Source organism: Artemia sp. Qi Xiang Cuo, chromosome 1 (assembly GCF_049724085.1).
Source record: "Artemia sp. Qi Xiang Cuo chromosome 1, ASM4972408v1, whole genome shotgun sequence".
Taxonomy (NCBI): domain Eukaryota; kingdom Metazoa; phylum Arthropoda; class Branchiopoda; order Anostraca; family Artemiidae; genus Artemia; species Artemia sp. Qi Xiang Cuo.
The window spans coordinates 99,750,511-99,776,911 of NC_142794.1; the positions used below are offsets into that span (position 1 = coordinate 99,750,511).

A 26,401-nucleotide genomic window follows, 5' to 3' on the forward strand; every position below is an offset into this window, starting at 1 on the left:
AAAACAAGCTAAGTCCTGGCGAATGAGCTAAGTTCAAGTAACGAAGCTACAGTGGCTTGGTACAATCAATTTCATACTCATTCATCAGGACTTAGCTTGTTTTCGCACTGAGTCAAGACTTAGCTCTTTTTGCACTGACTCAGGATCTAGCTCGTCATTGTACCTTGTCGGACTGCCTTGTTTTCGCACCGCCGGATCATAGTCCGCAGCTTGGACTAAGAAAAGAAGGTAAGATTATAGGCAAGATCATAGAAAAATGCCTTTCTTACGAGTAGCTACAAAAAACACGTCTAACCTCTTATAGAATGTTTAAGTAAAGATTTTCTTATAGTAAAGATGTACAATAACTTAGTTCCATGCTTATGACGCACAAATACGCAAAAAGTGAAGTCCCACCTTAAAAGAGGTATTATGTTATTCAATTTGAAAAAAAAGCATACCGCCAAGAATATGATTTGACTTTTATGAGAAACATTGAAGCAAAGAATATATATAAAAAAAAACTCTCGCTGACAAATTGGATTCGTTTTGATAAGTCCTTGCGGGCCGTATAGAATTTCATTCCCTTGGGAAAATCTTATCACAAATCCATGTTTATGGTTGACATCTGCAAAGTAGTGACGGCTTAGTCACAAGAAGGATTGAAAATAAGTCATGACAAAAACCATAAACTAAGATAGCGTTTTTTGGCTTGAGGAATTTTGAAAGTATCAAAAGCAAAATGAAACCTGATTTCGGCTGCATATTCACTTTTCTGCTTATTCCTCTTAAGTATTTTACAATCTTTCGACTTGTTGTAGCTCAGGAGTCAAATGTCTTAGGAACTTAAATTGTATTCAGCGTGACAACAATTTAGAATTGCCTGAGCCGGAGTGTTTTTAAGTTCCCGTTTAGCCGAACTAGCAATTCTACACACACGGCAACACAGTTGATTTATTTTCTTTTTCAAATGGATGACAAATTTATGAATGCCAATTTTCAAGTCTTGTTTCGTTTAGATGATTGATATTTTGTTAGAAAAATGTAGGAATGCTTTAATGGTATTCTAAATAGCTATTTTATAAAGAGAAAAATGAGCTTCTACTTGGGATACATAAGATTGTGGGATTGGTAGGGGAAAGGTATTTGTTCCTGGCAACTGATGATATATGTGAAGCATTTCGTATATTATAGGTGTTTTTTATGCTTTAATATACAATTTGTATACAATAATACCCGTTTCAAAAATGCCAGTCAATCAAACTTGCAAATAAATGCTTGAATCCAATTGGTTTCACACTGTATACATTCATGTACAGAGACAATATCGACGGAAAAAATTTAGTCGCAAGGGGATGAATCAGAAGAAGGTGAAAGAAACGAAGTCATATACACTCGCTTTTAATACTGTTCATCCTCATACCTTAACTGTTATTAACTAAAAAAACAAGTTTTTTTTAACCGAAAGTAAGAAGTGACTTTAAGACTTCAAAAGAACTGAGATTATTCTGTATATGAAAGGGGCCGTCCTCTCCTCAACGCCTCGCTCTTTACGCTAAAGTTTTTATTGTTTTTAAAAATAAAGTTGTAAGAAAGAGTCAAATTTTAGCGTAAAGAGCGAGGCGTTGAGGAGGGAACAACCCCTTTCATATACGTACTAATTTCTGTTCGTTTTAAGTTTTAATGTCACTCCTTGCTATCAGTTAAAAAAAATTGTTTTTTTTAGTTAATTTCTGAACGTTTCTGAATTAATGCAGCTTTGATTTTGGCTCACCGTACATGAATAATTAAAACGAAATTGGCACATTAATTTTCCCTTTTTTGGCTAATTGACTTTTTCAAAATTTTGTTCTGACGAAACTTGCGAATTAACTTACGTAACGAATTTCTATATTCGTATCTTTTTATTACTTACATTAGGGAGTTCGCTCCCTAGTCAATACCTCGCTCTTTACGCTAAAGTTCGAATTTTTTTAGAATCAAAAACCCCTGAATCACAAAGACCGGTTAATTAGAATAGATTGCTCTTTTGAACGTACAAAAAAACTTTAGCGTAAAGAGCAAGGTGTTGACTAGGGGGCGAGCCCTCTCATATACGTAATAATTTCTGTTCGTTTTAAGATTTAATGTTGCTCCTTATTTTCAGTTGAAAAAAACTTGTTTTTTTATTTAATTTCTGATCGTTTTTTAAATAATGCTGGGAAATCTTCATGGAAATGTTCCTTCCCCCAAGGAAATATCCTCCATGGAAAGATCCTCCCCCGTAACCCCTACTCCGACCCCGATCTCCACTAGATAAGAATTCATCCTGAAAAAACCTGTATACTTCCCAATAACCAATACTATATGTAAACAATGGGCAAAGTTTATTACTCGCAGCCCTTCCCCCGGGACCTGTGGGGGATTAAGTCATTCTCAAAGGCATATTAATTAGATTTTCGACTATGCTGAACAAATGGCTATCTCAAAATTCTGATTGGGTGACTTTGGGAAAAAAATGAGCTTGGGAGGGGGCCAAGTTGCCCACCAATTTTTTGGTCACTTAAAAAGGGCACTAGAACTTTTAATTTCCTTTCGAATGAGCCCTCTCACGATATTCTAGGACTACTGGATTGATACGATCACCCCTGAAAAAAAAAAAAAAAAAAAAAAAAAAAAAAAAAAAAAAAAACGCATCCGTGATCTCTCTCCTGGCAAAAAATACAAAATTCACATTTTTGCAGATAGTGGCTTGAAACTTCTAAAGTAGGGTTTTCTGATACGCTGAATCCGATGGTATGATTTTCATTAAAGTTCTTTGACTTTTAGGGGATTTTTCCCCTTTTTTCGAAAATAAGGCAAATTTTCTCAGGCGCGTAACTTTTTATGGGTAAAACTAAACTTGATAAAACTTACATATTTGAAATCAGCATAAAAATTTAATTCTTCTGATATATGTATTGGTATCAAACTTCCGTTTTTTAGAGTTTTGGTTACTATTGAGTCAGGTCGCTCCTTACTTACAGTTCGTTACCACGAAATGTTTGATACTACCAAGGTACGTGAAGCTGTCCACTTGATCGGTCTTTTAATTACCCAACGTCAGCTTTTAATCTTAACTTATTCCTAGCTTTAGAGACTTAGTCTTCTTAGCATTAATTTTCAAACCCATTCTAGCACACTTAACTTGCAAAACCTCTAAAAGCTTTTAACCACAAGTCCAATTAAACACATCAGTTTTATTTCTGTGCATAGTACCAATCATTTTAATGTATTTGTCTGGTATGCCATACAAGGATAAGACCTTTTCTAAGGCTCTTCTATAGTAATTTCTGTTTGTTTAAAACATTAATTATTATATGACTTTATTTCTTCTTGTCTTAGGTATTAATTTAGCTATTTATTTTGTTTCAATAAATTTTCTTTAGAAAGTATTTTCTTTTAATAATTTATGTTCTTTTTTATTAACCTAATTTTATGATTGATTAATTGTGAAGCTTTTTTCAAGTTCTTAGTTAAGAACTAAATTTTTCAATTGTAATCTAAATATTAGGAAAATTTTGAATATCCAGTCTAATTTTTGATCATTCGAAGTTTCTACAATACATTTTTACTATTATTTTTACTATGGGATTTGGGGTTGATATGGAGGAGGACTTTTGTTTATATAGACCAGCAATTTGGATTATTCCTGGTCTTCTATAAAGTTATTTTTATTTATTTAAATTCTGGTATACTGTAGTATTAGTAGTAAGCGCCCAATTACCACTGAACACACACGCACTTTTACAAGGCTGAGGCATGGATATGTGTGTACTTTCAAGTAATTGGGTTACCAGGGCCATAGGCCTATGACAATGAGCCCTTTATGGGTTGGCAGACAGGTTTTCTATCATGACTCCAATTTTTTTGGAGGTCAAACTCATGGATACATGTTTATTTATTTTATTTTTTTTAAACTGGTATTTTTTCAATGAAGCCCAAAGCACTTTGCAGAAACCCGTGAATGTAGGAGTGAAAGTCCATTCGTAGTATATCTGAATCCAATTACTAATCAAGTTAGTGTGACCGCCATTTTTTGATCTGGTTAGGTGGGTATGATCTGGTTTGGTTCGTTATTGCGAGAGGATTACTCAATTTACATCTTAGTGTTAACTGGGCGATGACTTAGTCTAATTGCGTAGGTACTAAATGGAACATTTGAAGGTGGAGAAAAAAGGGGTAATTAGTGATTGGATAATTTTAACAAGAAATGACTGAAAAGTGTTTTGGAGGAGATGGAATGAATGTGTACTGTATAGTACACAAGTGATGATTTGCACAGTGTTGTCAATTTTAAATAGTTTAGAAATAAAAAAAATTAACAAGAAATGGCTGAAAAGTGTGTTGAGGGAGTTGAGTTGCACGATGGTTGACTTGCACGTGGGTTCATTTACATACGGATTCACTTCAACGGAGATTAGCAAAATTAGGTCGAGTTGCACAAGTAGGCAGTAGGACAGAGGGGCCGGTGTACGTGGGTTCGGTTATACAGGAGTTCAGTTCCATGGAGGATTCAGCTGCACGGGGGGATATCTGCTATAAAAAACACTTCATTCTAAACAAATTGTAGGTACAAAAAGATTTATAGGCCCTTAATTTAGGTATATGACTATCTCGTAATGGCTACGAACTGCTAAAAATCTTGATATCTGCTATAAAAAACACTTCATTCTACTTTAGAAGAGGATTAGAGGGTGAAACTCTTTGATTGTTATAATACACAAGTTCCATTTGAACAGTGTTGTGAGGTCTCTTACCACAACCCCAAAGGGATCCGATCCCCCACCCCAACCCCGAAGGAAACCACCCGGCCGCAAAGGTTCACTGGGCTCCCAAATGGCCCCCGGCGCCCCAATGGCTCCTGAATCCCCCAATATAATACTTTTTAAGGCTTTATTATATCTTTTCAGAACAAATTATTATTTTACGGAATTATTTCGATGAAACAGTTAGAGACATTTTAAAAGATGATTTAAAAGATGATTTTAGAAGAGGACTTGAGGGTGCAACTCTGTGGTCGTTATAATACACAAGTTCCATTTGAACAGTGTTGTGAGGTCCCTTACCACAACCCCAAAGGGCTCCGATCCCCCCACCCCAACCCCGAAGGAAACCCCCGGTCCTCAAAGGTTCTCTGGGCTCCCAAAGGGCCCCCGGCACCCCAATGGCTCCTGAGTCCCCCATTATAATAACTTTTAAGGCTTTATTATATCTTTTCAGAACAAATTATTATTTTAGGGAATTATTTCGGTGAAACAGTTAGAGACATTTTAAAAGATGATTTTAGAAGAGGACTTGAGGGTGAAACTCTGTGGTCGTTATAATACACAAGTTCCATTTGAAGAGTGCTGTGAGGTCCCCTACCACAACCCCACCGGGCTCCGACGCCCCCCCAACGCCCCGCAGGCAGCCCCCCGTCCTCAAAGGGTATCTGGACCCCTCAAGGGCCCCCCGGCGCCCCATTGACTCCTGAGTCTCCCTATATAATAATTTTTAAGGCTGTATCATGTCTTTTAAGAAAAAATTATTATTTTAGGGAATTGTTTCGGTGAAACAGTTAGAGACATTTTAAAAGATGATTTAAAAGATGATTTTAGAAGAGGACTTGAGGGTGAAACTCTGTGGTCATTATAATACACAAGTTCCATTTGAACAGTGTTGTGAGGTCCCTTACCACACCCCCAAAGGGTTCCGATCCCCCCACCCCGACCCCAAAGGAAACCCCGGATCCTCAAAGGTTCTCTGGGCTCCCAAAGGGCCCCCGGCGCCCCAATGGCTCCTGAGTCCCCCATTATAATACTTTTTAAGGCTTTATTATATCTTTTCAGAACAAATTATTATTTTGGGGAATTATTTCGGTGAAACAGTTAGAGACATTTTAAAAGATGATTTAATAGATGATTTTAGAAGATGATTTGAGGGTGAAACTCGGTGGTCATTATAATACACAAGTTCCATTTGAACAGTGTTGTGAAGTCCCCTACCACAACCCCAAAGGGCTCCGATCCCCCCACCTTACCCCGAAGGAAGCCCCCCGGTCCTCAAAGGGTCTCTGGGCTCCCAAAGGGCCCACGGCGCCCCAATGGGTCCTGAGTCCCCCATTATAATACCTTTTAAGGCTTTATGATATCTTTTCAGAACAAATTATTATTTTAGGGAATTATTTCGGTGAAACAGTTGGAGACATTTTAAAAGATGATTTTAGAAGAGGACTTTAGGGTGAAACTCTGTGGTCGTTATAATACACAAGTACCATTTGAACAGTGTTGTGAGGTCCCTTACCACAACCCCAAAGGGCTCCGATCCCCCGCCCCAACCCCGAAGGAAGCTCCCGGTCCTCAAAGGTTCTCCGGGCTCCCAAAGGGCTCCTGATTCCCCCATTATAATACTTTTTAAGGCTTTATTATATCTTTTCAGAACAAATTATTATTTTAGGGAATTATTTCGGTGAAACAGTTAGAGACATTTTAAAAGATGTATTTAAAAGATGATTTTAGAAGAGGACTTGAGGGTGAAACTCTGTGGTCGTTATAATACACAAGTTCCATTTGAACAGTGTTGTGAGGTCCCCTAGCACCACGTCTTTGGGGCGTTTGAATCTTTTGGTCTGTATGTGTCTGTATGGGCGTTTTTGTCTCTTTGGGCTGTGTGTGTGTGTCTCATTTGGGTTTGTGTGTGTATTATGGCTGTGTGTGTCTCTTTAGCCGGTGTGTGTGTCTCTTTTGGGTGTGCGTGTCTCTTTAGGCTGTGTGTCTCTTTGGACAGTTTGAATCTTTTTGGTCTGTGTGTGTCTCTTTTGGTTTTTGTGTCATTTTGGGTTTTGTATGTCTCTGTTGGATGTGTGCATCTCTTTGGGCCGTGTGCATCTCTTTGAGCTTTATGTGTGTCTTGGGCTGTTTGAGTCATTTTTGTCTTTGTGTGTTTTCTTTGGCTGTTTGTGTCTCTTAGAGACCTTTTGTGTCTCTTTGGGCAATGTGTGTCTCTTTGGGAATGTTTGAATCTGTTTGGTATGTTTGTGTCTGTATGGACATTTTTTGTCTCTTTGGGCGGTGTGTGTGTCTCTGTGGGCTTTTTGTGTCTCCTCGGACTGTGTGTATGTCTATTGATACTATGTGTGTCTCTTTGGGTTGTTTGTGTCTCTTCAGACTGTATGTCTCTTTGTGCAGTTGGATTCTGCATGGTCTGTATGTGTCTCTTTTGACTGTTTGTGTCGTTTTGGGCTTTGTGTCTCTCTGTTGGATGTGGCATCTCTTTGGGTCATGTAAGTCTCTTTGAGCTGTATGTGTCTCTTTGGGCTGTGGGTGTCTCTTTGTGATGTGTGTCTCTTTAGGCTGTGTGTGTCTCGTTGAACTGTGTGTCTTTTTTGGGGTCTCTGAGTCTGTTTTGGTCTGTAAGTGTCTCTTTGGGTTGTTTGTGTCATTTATGTCGGTGTTTGTCTCTTTGGGTTGTGTTTCTCTTTGGGTTGTCTGTGTCTCTTCGAGCTGTTTGTGCCTCTTGAGGCTGTATGTTCCCTTTTGCGCTGTGTGTCTCTTTTGGTTGTTTGAGTCTTTTTGGTCTGTTTGTATGTTTCTTTGGGCTGTTTGAGTTTTTTTGGTCTGTGTGTGTCTCTTTGGGCTGTTTGTGTCTCTTTTGGATGTGTGTGTTTCTCCTTGGGCTTTTTGCGTCTCTTCGGGGTGTGTGTGTCTCTTTAGACTGTGTGTGTGTCTCCTTGGGCTGTGTGTGTCTCTTTAGGCTGAGTGTCTCTTTGGGGGCAGTTTGAATCTTTTTGCTCTGTGTGTGTCTCTTTTGGCTTTTTGTGTCGTTTTGGGCTTTGTATGTCTCTGTTGGATGTCTGCGTCTCTTTGGGCCGTTTGCATCTCTTTGAGCTGTATGTGTCTCTTGGACTGTAATTTCTCTTAGAAATAATATTTTTCATCAATGATAACACTTTTTCTGTTTCAACTACCTAGTTTTCAGGCAAAGATACGAAATATGTTCATAGAAGTAAAATTTTTCGTTTCTGAAAACAACTTTGCTGTCACAAGTAGCAAGTTTTGCATAACACTAACAAGCATTCTCATCAAAGTAAAAATATTTTACCTTAATACTAACATACTTTTACTGAACACACACAAATTTTTCTCAGAAATAATATTTTTCGTCAATGATAACACTTTTTCTGTTCGAACTAGCAAGTTTTCTAGCAAAGATACCAAATTTTTTCATACAAATAAAATTTTTTGATTGTGATAACAGCTTTTTTGTCAGAGGTAGCAAGTTTTGCTTAACACTAACAAAAATTCTAATCACAGTAATGTCACTTTATAAGCATACTAACATACATTTACTGAAAAGACTAAAGTTTTTTTTAGAAATTATATATGTCGTCAATGACAAAACATTTTATGATTGAACTAGCAAGTTTTCGACCCAAGATACCAAATTTGTTCATAAAATTAACGTATTTTTATTGTGAAAACAACTTTTTAGTCAGACTTAGCTAGTTTTGCTTAACACTAGCAAACCTTCTCATCAAAGTAACAACATTTTACTTTAATACTAACATACTTTTACCGAACATACACCACTTTTTCTTAGAAATAACGTTTTTCAGCAATGATAAATCATTTTCTGTTCGAACTAGCAAGTTTTCTAGCAAAGATACCAAATTTTTTCTTAGAAGTAACATTTTTTGATTGTGATAACAACTTTTCTGAAGACTAGCAAATTTTCTAGAAAATTTTCTAGTTCGAACAGAAAAAGTGTTATCACTGACGAAAAATATTATTTCTAAGAGTAATTTGTGTGTGTTCAGTAAAAGTATGTTAGTATTAAGGTAAAATATCATTACTTTGATGAGAATGTTTGTTAGTGTTAAGAAAAACTTGCTTCTTCTGAAAGAAAAGATGCTATTACAATCAAAAATGTTACTTCTAAGAACAAATTTGATATCTTTGGTAGAAAACTTGCTAGTTCGAACAGAAAAAGTGTTATGACTGACGAAAAATATTATTTCTAAGAGAAATTTTTGTTTGTTCATTAAAAGTATGTTAGCATTAGGGTAAAATATCATTACTTTGATGAGAAGGATTGTTAGTGTTAAGCAAAACTTGCTACTTCTGACAGAAAATTTGTTATCACAATCAAAAAAATTTTACTTCTATAAAAAAATTTGGTATCTTTGCTAGAAAACTTGCTAGTTCGAACAGAAAAAGTGTTATCACTGACGAAAAATATTATTTCTAAGATAAATTTGTGTGTTTTCAGTAAAAGTATGTTAGTATTAAAGTAAAATATCGTTACTTTGATGAGAATGTTTGTTAGTGTTAAGCAAAACTTGCTACTTCTGACAGAAAAGTTGTTATCACAATCAAAAAAATCTTACTTCTATGAAAAAATTTGGTATCTTTGCTAGAAAACTTGCTAGTTCGAACAGAAAAAGTGTTATCAGTGATGAAAAATATTATTTCTAAGAGAAAGTTTTGTTTGTTCAGTAAAAGTATGTTAGTATTATGGTAAAATGTTGTTACTTTGATGAGAAGGTTTGTTAGTGTTAAGCAAAACTTGCTACTTCTGACAGAAAAGTTGTTATCACAATAAAAAAATATTACCTCTATTAAGAAATTTGGTATATATTGCAGAAAACTTGCTAGTTCGAACATTAAAAGGGTTATTACTGACGAAAAATATTATTTCGAAGATAAATTTGTGTTTTTTCAGTAAAATTAGTTTAGATTTAAGGTATTATTACGTTACTTTGATTAGAATGTTTGTTAGTGTTAAGCAAAACTTGCTACTTCTGACAGAAAAGTTGTTAGCACAATCAAAAATGGTACGTCTACGAAAAAATTTAGTATCTTTGGTAGAAAACTTGCTATTTCGAACAGAAAAATTTTTATCAGTGACAAAAAAAATTATTTATAAGAGAAATTTCTGTGTGTTCAGTAAAAGTATGTTAGTATTAAGGTAAAATATCATTACTTTTATGAGAATTTTTGTTTGTCTTTAGCAAAACTTTATGCTTCTGACAGACAACTTGTTGGCACGATCAAGAAATGTTACTTTTATTAAAATATTTTGTATCGTTGGTAGAAAACCTGCTAGTTCGAACAGAAAAGTGTTATAAGTGATGAAAAATATTATTTCTAGGAGATATTTTTGTTTTTTCAGAAAAATTATGTTAGTATTAATGTAAAATATAATTACTTTTATTAGATGGTTCGTTTGTGTTAAGCAAAATTTGCTAATTTTGACAGAAAAGTTGTTATCACAATCAAAAAATTTTACTCATGTTCGACATATTTTTATGTTGGGAAGAAAATTTGGTCGTTCAAACAAAGAAAGTTTTATGAGTGACGAAGAATATTATTTATCAGACACAGTTGTGTGTGTTCAGTAGAAACATGTTAGTATCAAATTAAAATATATTTAATTTGATGAGAATGTTTGATTGTGTTAAGCAAAACTAGCTACCTCATACAGAAGGTTTGTTCTTCCAACCCAAAAATGTTATTTCTAAAAAAAACTTTTATAGCTTTGATACCAAATAAGCTCGTTCCAACAGAAAAAAGTGTTATAATTGATGAAAACAATTATTTCTAAGAAAAATTTTAGTGTGGTCAGTAAAAGAATGTTACTATTCGGGTAAAATGTTGTTAAATTGATGAGAAGGTTTGTTATTGTTAAGCAAAACTTGCTACTTCTGACATAAAAGTTGTTTTCAAAATCAAAAAATGTTAATTCTATGAAAAAATTTGGTATCTTTTCTAGAAAACTCGCAAGTTCGAACAGAAAAAGGGCTTTTATTACAGAAAAATATTATTTCCGAGAAAAATTTAGACGCGTTCATTAAACGTAGATGAGTATTAAAGTAAAATATCGTTGCTTTGATGAGAATGTTTGTTAGTGTTATGCAAAACTTGCTACTTCTGACAGAAAAGTTGTTATCACAATCAAAAAATTCTAATTCTATTAACAAATTTGGTATCTTTGATAGAAAGCTTGCTCGTTCGAAAAGAAAAAGTCATATCATTGACGGAAAATATTATTTCTAAGAGAAATTACAGTCCAAGAGACACATACAGCTCAAAGAGATGCACACGGCCCAAAGAGACGCACACATCCAACAGAGACTAACAAAGCCCAAAACGACACAAAAAGCCAAAAGAGACACACACAGAGCAAAAAGATTCAAACTGCCCCCAAAGAGACACTCAGCCTAAAGAGACACACACAGCCCAAAGAGACACACACACAGGCTAAAGAGACACACACAGTCCGAAGAGATGCACAAAGCCCGAAGAGAAACACACACACATCCCAAAGAGACACCAGCAGCCCAAAGAGACGCACACCCACCACAAAGACTTAAACAGATATAAGAAACACATACAGAGACAAAAAACACTCAAAGAAAAAACACAGACACATTTCCCACAATGTACAATACAGTCTCAAAAGGCCAAAATAGCTCGAACAGACACAGACAGAACCAAGAGGAACACACCCCGAAGAGACTATGACTGACATAAATCACTCAAAAAGCGCAAAGAGACACTTACAGACCAAAAAGACTCAGAGACCCCCAAAAAGACACACAGTCAAACGAGACAGATACAGCCAAAAGAGACACACATCACTAAGAGACACCCACAGCCCAAAGAGACACATACAGCTCAAAGAGACGTACATGACCCAAAGAGATGCACACATCCAACAGAGAGACACAAAGCCCAAAACGACACACACAGTCAAAAGAGACCCACACACAGACCATAAAGATTCAAACTGCCCAAAGAGACACACAGCCTAAAGAGACACACACAGGCCAAAGAGACAGACACAGGCTAAAGATAGAAACACACAGTCTTAAGGGAAACACAAAGTCCAAAGAGACAAAAGCACAGCACAAATATACAAAAAATGTCCATACAGACACAAACATACCAAAAAGATTCAAACACCCCCACAGAGAAACACATTTACCAAAGAGACACACATGGTCTCTAAGAGACACAAACAGCCAAAATAAACACACACATACAAAATTGACTAACATAGACCAAGACACACTTAACGCTCAAAGAGATGCATACGGGCCCCAAGAGATGAACATAGACGAACGTGGGACACACAGCAAAACTCAGAAACACCAGCAAAAGTAGACACACACACAGAAAGTACAGATTCAATCATCACATAGAGACACAGATCACGATTAGACACGCACAGAACAAAGAGACACACACACAGGCTAGTGAGACACACACAGCAAGAATGGCCACACAAAGCCCAAAGAGACACACACACACACACAAACGAGACAAAAACGCCCATACAAACACATCCTGACTAAAACATTCAGACGCCTCCAAGAGGTTGTGCTAGGGGACCTCACAACACTGTTCAAGTGTAACTTGTGTATTATAACGACCACAGAGTTTCACCCTCAAGTCCTCTTCTAAAATAATCTTTTAAATCATCTTTTAGAATGTCTCTAACTGTTTCACCGAAATAATTCCCTAAAATAATAATTTGTTCTGAAAAGATATAAAAAAGCCTTAAAATGTATTATAATGGGGGACTCAGGAGCCCTTTGGGAGCCCAGAGAACCTTTGAGGACCGGGAGCTTCCTTCGGGGTTGGGGCGGGGGGATCGGAGCCCTTTGGGGTTGTGGTAAGGGACCTCACAACACTGTTCCAATGGAACTTGTATATTTTACCGAACAAAGAGTTTCAGCCTCAAATCTTCTTCTACAATCATTTTTTTAATTGTGTCCAACTATTTCACCGAATTAATTACCAAAAATAATATTTTGTTCTGAAAAGATATATAAAAGCCTTAAAAGGTAGTATCATTTTGAACTATGCAGTCAGAGGGGTAACGGGGGCCCTGTGTGCGTCTAGAAAACCTTTGAGGATCGGGGGGCTTCCTTCGGGGTTGGGTGGGGGGATCGGATCCCTTTGGGGTTGTGGTAGGGGACCTCACAACACTGTTCCAATGGAACTTGTGTATTATAACGACCACCGAGTTTCAACCTCAAATCCTCTTCTAAAAGCATCTATTAAATCATCTTTTAAAATGTCTCTAACTGTTTCACCGAAATAATTCCCCAAAATAATAATTTGTTCTGAAAAGATATAATAAAGCCTTAAAAGGTATTATAATGAGGGACTCAGGAGCCATTGGGGCGCCGGGGGCCCTTTGGGAGCCCAGAGAACCTTTGTGGATCGGGGGTTTCCTTTGGGGTGGGGGTGGGGGGATCGGAGCCCTTTGGGGGTGTGGTAAGGGACCTCACAACACTGTTCAAATGGAACTTGTGTATTATAACGACCACAGAGTTTCACCCTCAAGTCCTCTTCTAAAATCATCTTTTAAATCATCTTTTAAAATGTCTCTAACTGTTTCACCGAAATAATTCCCAGAAATAATAATTTGTTCTGAAAAGATATAATAAAGCCTTAAAAAGTATTATAATGGGGTACTCGGGAGCCATTGGGGCGCCGGGGGGCCCTTTGGGAGCCGAGAGAACCTTTGAGGACCGGGGGGCTTCCTTCGGGGTTGGGGTGGGGGGATCGGAGCCCTTTGGGGTTGTGGTAAGGGACCTCACAACACTGTTCAAATGGAACTTGTGTATTATAACGACCACAGAGTTTCACCCTCAAGTCCTCTTCTAAAATCATCTTTTAAAATGTCTCTAACTGTTTCGCCGAAATAATTCCCTAAAATAATAATTTGTTCTGAAAAGATATAATAAAGCCTTAAAAGGTATTATAATGGGGGACTCACGGAGTCATTGGAGCGCCGGGGGCCCTTTGGGAGCCCAGAGAACCTTTGAGGACCGGGGGTTTCCCTCGGAGTTGGGGTGGGGGGATCGGAGCCCTTTGGGGTTGTGGTATGGGACCTCACAACACTGTTCAAATGGAACTTGTGTATTATAACGACCACAGAGTTTCACCCTCAAGTCCTCTTCTAAAATCATCTTTTAAATCATCTTTTAAAATGTCTCTAACTGTTTCACCGAAATAATTCCCTAAAATAATAATTTGTTCCGAAAACATATAATAAAGCCTTAAAAATTATTATAATGGGGGACTCAGGAGCCATTGGGGCGCCGGTGGCCCTTTGGGAGCCCAGATAACCTTTGAGGACCGTGGGCTTCATTCGGGGTTGGGGTGGGGGATCGGAGCCCTTTGGGGTTGTCGTAAGGGACCTCACAACACTGTTCAAATGGAACTTGTGTATTATAACGACCAAAGAGTTTCACCCTCAAATCCTCTTCTAAATTAGAATGAAGTGTTTTTTATAGCAGATATCAAGATTTTTAGCAGTTCGTAGCCATTACGAGATAGTCAGATACCTAAATTAAGGGCCTATAAATCTTTTTGTACCTACAATTTATTTAGAATGAAGTGTTTTTATAGCAGATACCCCCCCGTGCAACTGAACCCCCCATGTAACTGAACCCCTGTATAACCGAAACCCCGTACAACTGAACCTCCGTGCTACTGAATCCTCGTGCAACTCGAACCCATTTAACTAATCCCCGTGTAACTGAATCCCCATGTAACTGAACCCACGTGCAAGTCAACCATCGTGCAACCCAACTCCCCCAAAACACTTTTCAGTCATTTCTTGTTATTTTTTTTTATTTCTAAACTATTTAAAATTGACAACAGTGTGCAAAACATCACTTGTGTATTATACAGTAAACATTCATCCCATCTCCTCCAAAACACTCTTCAGTCATTTCTTGTTAAAATTATCCAATCACTAATTACCCCTTTTTTCTCCACCTTCAAATGTTCCTTTAGTTCCTACGCAATTAGACTAAGTCATCGCCCAGTTAACAGTAAGATGTAAATTGAGTAACCCTCTCGCAATAACGAACCAAACCAGATTATACCCCTCCTAACCAGATCAAAAAATGGCGGTTACACTAACTTGATTAGTAATTGGATTCAGATATACTACGAACGGACTTTTAGTCCTACATTCACGGGTTTCTGCAAACTGCTATGGGCTTCATTGAAAAAATACCATTTTAAGAAAAATAAAAAAAAATAAACATGTATCCATGAGTTTGACCTCCAAAAAATTGGTGTCATAATAGAAAACCTGTCTGCCAACCCATGTAGAGCTCATAGTAATAGGTCACTGGCCCTGGTAACCCAATTACTTGAAAATACACACACATATCCATGCCTCAGGCTTGTGAAAGTAAATGTGTATTCAATGGTAATTGGGCGCTTACTACTAGTATTAAGTTTTACATCATTCCAGAATTAATTTTATAGTAAAGTGTTTACGATAAGAATTTATAATTTCTACAGTAGAAATATACATCCTTACAGGTTTATCAAAATGACCTGTTTAAAAATCCTATGTAGCGCAATCGCGCTGCCTAAGTAAAGAACGATGTTGGCACATATTATTATCGAATGAGTTGACGTAGAAACTTTGAAAAGGGCTCATTCGATTGAAAATTGGAATGGCTTATGCCCTTTTTAATAGTCGAAAGTGATTGGAAGGCAACTAACACCCCTTCCACGTCCACCATTTCCCCAAACACATCCAATCAAAATTTTGAGATAGCCATTTTGTTCCGCTTAGTTGATTTCCAGATAGAAATTATGTTTTTGAGGAGGACACTCCCCCACAGTCCTCAGGACAAGGTTTGTAAGTTATGCCCTGGGGGCATACAAGGTTTTTTATAGAAAATGTCGTCGTGAAAACTTCAAAAAAGGCTCATTCGATTGCAATTCAAAGGGCTAGTGCCCTTTCTAATAGTCGAAAGTGATTGGAGCGCAACTAACCCCCCTCTCACGACCGCCTTTTCCTCAAACAAATCCAATCAAAACTTTGTGATAGCCATTTTGTTCAACGTAGTTGAAAGTTCTGGAAATTTGGTTTTTGAGGATGACCCCCCCCCCCCGCAGCCCTCAGGGAAAGGGTTTTAAGTTATGCCCTGGGGGCATTTAAGGTTTTTATAGAAAGTGTTGTCGTAGAAACTTCGAAAAGGGCTCATTTGATTGGAAATATAAAGGGCTAGTGTCCTTTTTAATAGTCAAAAGTGATTAGAAGGCAACTAACACCCCTTCCACGCCCACCATTTATCTAAACACATCCAATCAAAATTTTGAGATAGGCATTTTGTTCAAAGTAGTTGAAAGGTCCGGAAATTATATCTTTGAGAATGACACTCCCCCCTCCCCACAGCCCTCATGGTAAGGGCTGTAAGTTATGTCCTGGGGCCATATAAGGTTTTTATTGAAAGCTTTGTCGTAGAAACTTGAAAAAGGACTCATTCGATTGGAAATTCAAAAGGCTAGTGCCCTTTTGAATATTCGAAAGTGATTTGAGGGCAACTTAACCCCCTCTCACGCCCACCTTTTCCCCAAGCACATCCAATCAAAAGATTTAGATTGCCATTTTGTTCAACGTAGTTAAAAGTTTTAGAAATTAGGTCTTTTAGGATGATAATCTCTTCAGAGCCTTCGGGGCAAGGGTTGTAAGTTATGCCCATGTGGGATATAAGGTTTTTATAGATAATAATGTTGTAGAAACTTCAAAAAGGGCTCAATCGATTGGAAATTTGTAGGGCTTATGCATTCTTGAACACGCGACAGTGATTGGAGAATAACTAACACCCCCTCACACCCACCATTTCCCGAACACATCCAGTCAAAATTTTGAGATAGCCATTTTGTTCGGCGTAGCTGAGAAGTCTGGAAATTATGTTTTTGAGGATGACACTCCCTCCACAGCCCTCAGGGCACGGGTCGTAATTTATGCCCTGGGGGCATATAAGGTTTTTTTTTAGAAAGCGTTGTCGTAGAAAATTAAAAAAGGAATCTTTCGATAGGAAATTGAAACGGCTAGTGGCCTTTTTAATAGTCGGAAGTGATCGGAGGGCAAGTAACCCTCCTCTCACACCCACCATTTCCCCAAACACATCCAATCAAAAATTTGAGATAATCATTTCGTTCAACGTAGTTGAAAGGTCCGGAAATTATGTCTTTGAGGATGACAATACCCTGACAGCCCTCAAGGGAAGGGTTGTAATTTATGCCCCGGGGGTATATAAGGTGTTTATAGAAAGTGCTGTCGTAGAGACTCAAAAAAGGCTCATTCTATTTGAAATTGAAAGGGCTAGTACCCCTTTTAATAGTCAAAAGTGACTGGAAGGCCAGACATTTTCATAGGCAGCGCAATCGCGCTGCCTAAGTAAAGAACGATGTCGGCACAATGTATTGTTTATTTTATTTTTCCATACCAGGGCACTTCGTATCGAAGGAGTTGTCGTAGAAACTTCGAAAAGGGCTCATTCGGTTTGAAATTGGAGTGGGTAGTGCCCTTTTTAATAGTCGAAAGTGATTGGAGGGCAATTTGCCCCCCCCCCAACCCATCATTCCCCCAAACACATCCAATCAAAATTTCGAGAGAGACATTTTGTTCAGCGTAGTTGATTTGCAGATAGAAAATATGTTTTTGAGGAGGACAATCCCCCATTACCCTCGGGGCAAGGGTTTTAAGTTATGCCCTGAGGGCATATAAGAACGATGTTGGCACAATGTATTATTTATTATTTTTTTCTTTAGAGCAGGGCACTGTATCGAAGAAGTTGTCGTAGAAACTTCAAAAAGGGCTCATTCAATTGGAAATTGGAGGGGCTTGTGCCCTTTTTAATAGTCGATAGTGCTTGGAAGGTGACTAACATCCCTTCCACGCCTACCATTTCTCGAAACAAATCCAATCAAAATTTTCAGATAGCCATTTTGTTCAGCCTAGTTCATTTCCACATAAAAATTATATTTTTGAGGAGGACACTCCCCACAGCCCTCATGGCAAGGGTTGTAAGTTATGCCCTGGGGAAATATGAGGTTTTTATAGAAGGCATTGACGTAGAAACTTCAAAACTGAATCATCGATTGGAAATTCAAAGGGCTAGTGCCCTTTTTATTAGTCAAAAGTGATTGGAGGGCAACTAACCCCCTTCTAACGCCCACCCTTTTCCTAAATACATCACATCAAAATTTTGAGATAGCCATTTTGTTCAACATAGTTTTCAGTTCTGGAAATTAGGTCTTTGAGAATGACAACCCCCTACAGCCCTCAGGGCAAAGGTTGTAAGTTATGTCTTGGGGACATATAAGGTTTTTATAGAAAACGTTGTCGTAGAAACTTCAAAAAAGGCTCATTCGATTGGAAGTTGAAATGGCTAGTGCCCTTTTTAATGGTCGAAAGTGATTGGAAGGCAACAAACATTTCTTCCACGCCCACCATTTCCCCGAACACATCCAATAAATATTTTGAGATAGCCATTTTGTTCCATGTAGTTCAAAGTTTAGGAAATTATAATTTTGAGCTGGACGCTCCCCCACAGTCTTGAGGGCAAGGATTATAGTTTATGCCCTGGGGGTATTTAAGGTTTTACTGAAAGCTGTCGTAAAAAATTAAAAAGGGGCTCATTCGATGAGAAATTCAAAGGTCTAGTGCCCTTTTTAATAGTCGAAAGTGATTCGAGGGTCACTAACCCCCCTCTCATGCCCACCTTTTCCCCAAACACATCCAATCAAAATTTTTAGATAGCCATTTGATTCAACGTAGTTGAAAGTTTTGGAAATTAGGTCTTTAAGGATGACAACACCTCCCCACCACAACCCTCAGGGCAAGGGTTGTAAGTTATGCCCTGTGGGCATATAAGGTTTTTATTGAAAGCGTTGTCGTAGAAACTTCAAAAAGGCTCATTCAATTGGAAATTGAAATGATTAGTGCCTTTTTAATAGTTGAAAGTGATTGGGGAGCGACTAACGCCCCTCTCACGCCCACTATTTTCCCAAACACATCCAATCAAAATTTTGAGATATCCATTTTGTTCAGTGTAGTTGAAAGTTCAGGAAATTAAACAATACTATTTGTGTCCAGATTTTTAAAACGGTGTATGTTGTTAAAAATTGCTGAAAATCTTTCTCCAGCATACAAATAGCAGTCCAAACTATAAAGTCTTAAAAAAAAAAAAAATTAAAGTATCATTTTCTTTTTCCCTGAAAAGATTATGCCGAATAAAACGAAAAGAAATTAATCAAAAAAGCTTTTTCCACAAAATAATTTTTTCAAAGAAATTTAAAGAACTCCATTGACAAATGAGTGTGCATTGTCAGTTTAATATACATATACTGATATTTAGTAATCAAAATGTTAATATTATTTGATTTATTAAAGTTATAAAAGTGAAAACATTTATATTTTTTCAGTAAAGTGCAAATTATGTTCTGGCCTTGGGAAGGCATAGGGGTTTTGAGCCCTACTCATGTTAATTTCATCTGGTTTTGAGTTTGACTCGGTTATTTATTGTAATTTCTGTTCGTTTTTGGTTTAATTTATTCATCGATGCTAATTTGTGGTAGTTTCACGCTTGGTAGATTATTTGATTTTATTTTCGCTCATTTTTGGTTTAATGGAGTTCTCTAGTTTTTTTTAAAAACTTATTTTATGGAAAAAGTTTTTTAATTAATTGGAAGAAAAAAGTAACTTAAACACGTTTTAAATCTGAATAAAAGATTGAATTTTTCCTTCTTATTCAATTTTCTGAACTTTGAGCGAAAACTAACGATTGCCCGTCTTAGTCTTTTATTGACTTTAAACTGCTGTAGAAAGTTTTGTGGAACAAGTTCCCCAAAAACTTCAAGACAAAAATTCTATTCCCTGAACTACAGCTTAGGGATCAACATTTTCACTTGCATTTCACTTTCCTTACAAAAATTGGATTGCTCCGTTTTCAAATCAAGATGAAACCCCTAAGAAGCAGTAGAATTATAAAACAAAGACCAATCTTTATATAGAAGACAGAAGGCAGCAATTTGTATTAATTGGTATGTTCTGTTGATGGAGCAAATTGGAATTGCAGCACCTAGAGGGAGCCAAACTGGAAACAGTCTCAGTTTTACATACTATGTATAGCATATCATTGGTATCTTTGGCATTTAATATTAAAAACTGAGTAGAACTGAAAATAACAATAATGTAAATTTATTGCCCACAAAAAGCAAAAACAAAAATGTGGAGTTTCTGATTTTTTCAGATTTTATAGATCGTTTCCTTTTGCTGTTAAATATTCAGAAATATATTTTCCCTGGAGTGAGGTTCAAATAAGGGCACTTACGCAGAAGGGAGGGGCCTTCAGGACTATCCCCTCCTAAATCTTCATATTCTTATAATTCCCTCTATATTTTCCATATAATTTGCCTGTTTTGCTTTTCTTTCAGAATGACACTCCCGGATCCCTTCTCCCCTCCCTTGTAAAATCCTAAAAGATTTCCAGGACTGAATCGTATTCACATAATATCCAATAGAAAAATATTTTTAAAAGGTTTTTTTTTTTAAACTTAAGTGTTCTGAGATTTCAGAGGGTCTTGAAAATGAAAAATCTTATCACGATCCTGAAAAGCAGAAGACGAATAAAAAGAAGAATACCTTTATGTAGGAGACAGGGGGCAGTGATTTCTGTGAATTGGCATGTTGAGTTGATAGAGTAAGCAGAGATGTAACACCTAGAGTAACTCGAGCCGGAACAGCCTCAGGTCTTATCCAAAATGATATCCATGACATGATAACAATTAAACATGTTGGAACGTATGTATGGAATAAATAATATCCTAGTCGCCGTTTAAAGGTGAATATTATTTCGAGGCAAGTGAAATTTCCTGGAATTATATAAAAATTACTAAAACGAGCACTTAGAAGTTGTCAATTTTAGAGTTTGGACAAGAATATATATGCCGCAGGGCAGGCCGTATATTGTCAAACTTCGCACAAAAATTTACATTCCTTAGAGTAGGCCGTACATGGTAAACGATGTTAGTATTAAAATTAATTTTAAAATGTTGTTCTTTAAAAAAGAACAAGGAATAAATAATCCATAGCTTGACTCTAACAAGCAATCTGTCGAGTACATATATATATATATATATATATATATATATATATATATATATATATATAATTTATAAAATTTGAAGCAAATTAGTTTAGCTAAATGAAGTTTTAAAATAAATGTCAGAACCACTTTTCTGCAAGGAGAAAGAGTTATTGTCGCACAGTGCCTTTATTCAAGATTAGTCTAAATGAAGAAAGATGAGATTAATTCCCACCCGCCGCCCCCTCACAACTTATTTTTTTTGAAGCATTATTGAAAGTTAAACAATATGTACATTGAAATATGATTTTTAGTCATCTCCCCCCCCCACTCATCCTTCTTCATGCACTGATAAGTAGCTATGCATCACTAAACATTACTTCATGAAGTAGCCTGGCAACTTAGTTAAATGAAGCATTTAATTAAAAATCCATATAAACCGTTCATCTTATATGGACAACGTTACTTTTCTGGTTCGAATGGGTTATGATGCGACTTTACTTCCTCTGTAACTGAGAAGTTCAATATACAGTTTCTCCTACTTTTCCATTGAATGAGAGTTCTCAGTCAATAGCAACTTGGTTCTTTTGAAGCAAAATTGTAGTTTGTTGCCACAAAATGGTGCCACTTTCCGATGGTACAATCTTTGAGGCTATTAAAAATATACTTTAACTTTTAATTCCTTTCGAATAAGCCGTCTCCCAATTTTCTAGGACCATTTGTTAAATACCGTCATCATTCAAGAAATAAAACGGAAAAACAATAAATAAGCCACTGTGATCTTTCTTCTGGAAAAAAATGTGAAATTCCACATTTTCATACATAAGAGCTTGAAGCCTCTACAGTAGAATTCAGATGCGACAAGCTCAACGTTGTGATTTTCATTAAGATTAAGTTACTTCTGAAGATGCATTTTCCCCTCCCCCTTTTTTCATTTTCTCTGACTCGTAGCTTTTGCTGGGTAATATAGAACTTAATAGATTTTTATACATTTGGAACCAGTATAAAAATACCGTTCTTTGATCTTTTCATTATTGACAAAATTCTTTTTTTAGAGTTTTAGTTACTATTGGCCCGAGTCCCTCCTTACTTGCAGTTCGTTATTACTGACTGTTTATACTAGGTAAGTGCATTAAAGTGATTGGGGCATAAAGTGTGCATGAGAATAATATCGCCAAAGCTAAGATTGGAAGCGAGGCTAGTAATTAGTTAGTTTGGAATAAGGACTTAAGTCTGTCTTAAAGTCTGTCAGGACTTTTGAGAGACTTTACCTTAAGAAGCACACAAAAAAATACAGGAGAGCATGATACCGAATGGGATGTTATAGTCTCCTTGACTTTAATTATACTGATCATTTATTGTCCTAGATAAAATGTTAGTGAAATGAGGGAGTTTCTAGAAAAAATTGGTTTGGAAATTAGTGGCGTTGGCATAAAATATCGGTAGCATCGTATGATTATTAGGAAAGGTGGCGGATGCAGTGAAAAAGTAAAAGGTAGAATAGCTTAGGTTCAGGGCTTTTTATACAGTTAAAAAAATGTTAGTGAGAAAAAGAATACAAGTCGGTGAACTAAGGTTAGGATATTGGAAGCAACAGTCATAACAGTGGTCAAGCAAGGCCTTATGATGTTGGCACTCCGAAAGCCGAAGAGGAATTGTTAAATGTTTTCCAAAGGAATATTAGACAAGTTTTTATACGTTTTATCGACCGTAAATCAAACAGTAAGCTCTACAAAAAGTATTTTTGGATTCCAATTCAAAGGATAACAATAAATGAGTGGCTAAAAATTTTAAGCCACGTTATATGGATGAAAGATGACAAATTACCGAAGCCTGCGTTTTTACCTATCCATTTGGCTGCAAATGAAAAGTGAGTCATACCCAAATGAAGAGAAAAGGAGCCATAAGCAGAGAAGGAGCCATACAAGGAGCCATACAAGATATTGAATCCAAATGGAAAGGGTATTGAAATAAACTTTGAATAAACTGGGGTGTAAAATGATCGTGCTTAGCTGAGTTGGACTTAGGGGGCTCGATAGTGCAGTGATTTATAAGGAATAGTTAGCGTGGACTTAGGTTACTCTTCATTACGAAATGTCAAAAAGTTTAAAACTAAGGTAAGGAGCCTTCAGAAAACTTGCAATGGTCTTAATATACTATACAATTCATGTATCGCAGTAAGTTCGACCTGTGACCATCAACCTTTGCATTACTAAGGAACGTCAAAAACAGGGAAAACACCTTCCTAGCAATTAGCAACCTTCCCCACACATTGTACCTCATATATTATTTGTCTGTGTAAATCCGTGTAAATAAGTTATTTTTATTTAAAAGGGCTCATAGAGGCTATGTTAAAGAATTAATAGTAATAATCTCTATATATTAATGGTCGTCTATGTACCATCACTTAAAGAATGGATCTTGTCACTTCTTATTCAGCGAACCCATATCGATCGCATAGTTTTCACCTACTTGAGTATTCATTAGAAATTTGAAAAGGAATGTAGTTATAAACCTATCAAGCAAGCATGTGCTTGATAGCTTTTGTTAGCTTTTGCTACATTTGTTACATTTTCTAATTAGAAACGAGAAACTTGAGAGTTAGTTCCTCTATTTATAATTCGAAGATTATTTTACGTAAACTTGTTTAGATGCATTTTATAGTTAGTCAGGAACTATTTCGCGCACATAACTAAAACTAATAGATAAGTATTTTTTAGTATTTTATTCCTTTAAAACTTCATTTTATTTCTGATCTGCATAAGACATTCTATCATTTAATTTAAGGATCGAATAAATTAAGTGAGGATATTCAAGATTTTCTCGTTAATTAGTACTACATCTAGCGAAACTTGCCTTAGATTAGCAAAATATTTCTGAGAAAGAGAGCCAAAAAATATAATTTTAACTCCAATATACTAAAGAAGATGGTCAATGATACAAGTATACAATCATTTTTAATCTGTTCCATGTAAAGTCTTATTCTAGCAAAATAAAGACTGCGGGGCAGTATCGAAAATTCAATACTACGAATTTTGTAGCATCAAATCGTGGCCGTATCGACACTGCGTAGCAGTATCGAGAGGTTAAAAAAAATGAGGTTCTGATCAAAAAGGTCAAAGAAAAAGATTCTGGATGATCAAAATTATCAAGCTGATATCCCGACATTAGATTCCCAAGGGTCTGAAATTAGAAGACTGCTATCCCAACTCTATATCCCTAAGAGAACTGACAATGTTGCCAAAGACCCAATTTTAGTGAGAACTTTTGGGGCTGCCCAAAGTTCATAATAATTCTGTTCATTACTAGATGTATACTAAACCGTCCACCTTCAGAGATTGTCCATTGGGTATTATTGCACTTATGTTAATACTTCCCTTTCTTCTAGTATTTTGATTCATTTGATTCATTCGTGCTGTTCGCAAAGAAGAGAGTGTAAATGTTAACTTTCATCGTCCGGTAGATGGCTATAATGCCTTTTGGAGTTCCTGTTTATTTTTTTTGCGTGAGAGGCTACGGTCTTTCCTTTATAAAATCACACGGTTAGGTAAGTGTGGTATTATTTTAAAAGATTTCAACTACAGTATAATTAGTATCTTGTCAGTAACTGCTTCTGTTTTAATTGGTATTTTTGACTATTGGCCTAGAAGGCTAACGATAGGACTCGAACTCACTTTCATACACCAATACAGTGAAGTATCTAGCCTTTTTTCCTCTTCAGATATACCCTGTTGTAGTCGTCACGAACTTCAAGCTACCAGACCACCTTTCACTATCCACATCTTTCCTTGTGTATATCCTCAATTTTCTTTCTTTTCACAGCTCTATCAATCCTAGAACCTACTTCTATGGAAACTGGAAAAATATAAGACACGATTTATTCAAAGCCGTTTAAGACTCCACCTACCAAGAAGAAAATCCATTATCTATTCCAGCTACTTTTTAAAAGCCCACAAGCTGATGTAGACGAAATAAACGTTATGCTTAATGTCTATCCTAACCAAATTTCCAATTCCCTGTAACGGGCAGAAAAACTCAGTTTGTGTCTCATACGTGTCCATTGGGGTGTCACAAAGCATTAGTCAAACATCTCGAGCCTTGTTAAAGCTTAGGAAAATACCTGTTTTGAGATCAGAAATGACTCCCATATGACTTCCCTTGTATGGGTGGGTTTTTTATGTTCGTCTTTATGTCAAAAGACAGATTGTAAAAATCTTCCCATTTTAGTAAATTAGTTGAAAATACGTCCAAGCAAGATTCTCAGTCCCGAAGTTCGTTCTCGACAAATGATTCTAAGGGCCCTACCAAAGCTACCCATATACCTAAAATGTTTCAGATTCCAAATCAAATTCTTATTTTCCTACTGAGTTACCTTTGTCTGATGCTACCCGCTAGTCTGAATTAGAAGAAAAGCTTAATAATTTTCTATCTAGTTGTCCTTCTGACAACTCTGTAGTTTCTGACAACTCACAAGTCTGACGCCTCAAATGTGAGAAGCCTCCAGTATTGATAGGGTAAGTGCTCTTCAAATTTCCATGGTAGCGAGCTACTGGTAAACCATATTGCTCTTCTCATGCAGATGATTACTGTCCGACAAACTGAAGCCTTCATTCTTTCTTCGTAATTTGCATTCTTACCTCCATTCCGAATTAATCAAATTAACCTCTAGATGCTACTTGTTCAGTTACATATCTATCTAACAGTTACTACCATACTACATTTTCAAACATTTTTGTCACCTTTAACTGACCATATTAACGCAAAATGTTATATTCTACCGTTTCAATTCCGATTCCAACCTTGTTTTGGCTCTAGCCATACTTAGCCTGCCATCACAGACGCATTTATTGACGATGTTACTCAAAAGTCACGTACCTACAGGTCAATATGTACGTAAGACTTCGGATCTCTGATTCACACTGCTATACCACTTCATACCAGAACCGCGGGGTGGTATTCCCTTTTGTATACAAAAGCCTTTCGACATTATGTACTTGTGACTTAAGTTCATAATTAATTATATGTCTCATAATTAATTCTATGTCTAAAGGTGATGGCCTTGCTTCATGGCTATCCAGCCCTGATATTTATTAACGTTTAGAAAGGCTTTGCTGGTATTTTGTCTTTCATTATTGCTGGTCTTTACTTGTCCCGCATCTGCTGGCCAAGCAGTATTCTGAATTTAAGTTAGACTATTCAGCGCAATAGTAAGGTTTTTGTAGCACAATATTCTAAGTAAGCGAAGATTAGTTTCAATTTAAACGACTGAAAGTCCAAATTTGCTTTTATCAACTCACAGCAATTACCACCAGGGGCAGGGCCTTATCCAGAATTTTTTTTCGGGGGGTGTTTTATACAAAGATTTTTTTCGGGGGGGGGGGAGGGGGGGGGTTGGGTAACACTAAAAACCTCAAAACGCATAAAAATTTTGTTCATATCCACTTTTTTTACGTTTCTACAAGTGAGACAAACATTTTGGGTGGGGGGGGTCAACCCCCCTAACCC

General features: G+C 36.7%; 1 protein-coding gene across 1 annotated transcript in view; it reads right to left on the bottom strand.

The window, feature by feature from the left end:
* LOC148956991 (glycine receptor subunit alpha-2-like) overlaps positions 1–26,401 on the bottom strand; it is a 210,468-nt gene that overhangs the window by 9,849 nt on the left and 174,218 nt on the right. Inside the window, exon 7 of the mRNA XM_089092734.1 lies at positions 20,455–20,684. Within this exon, the coding sequence (XP_088948860.1) occupies positions 20,455–20,684 (230 nt within the window). The remainder of the gene's footprint in view (positions 1–20,454; positions 20,685–26,401) is intronic.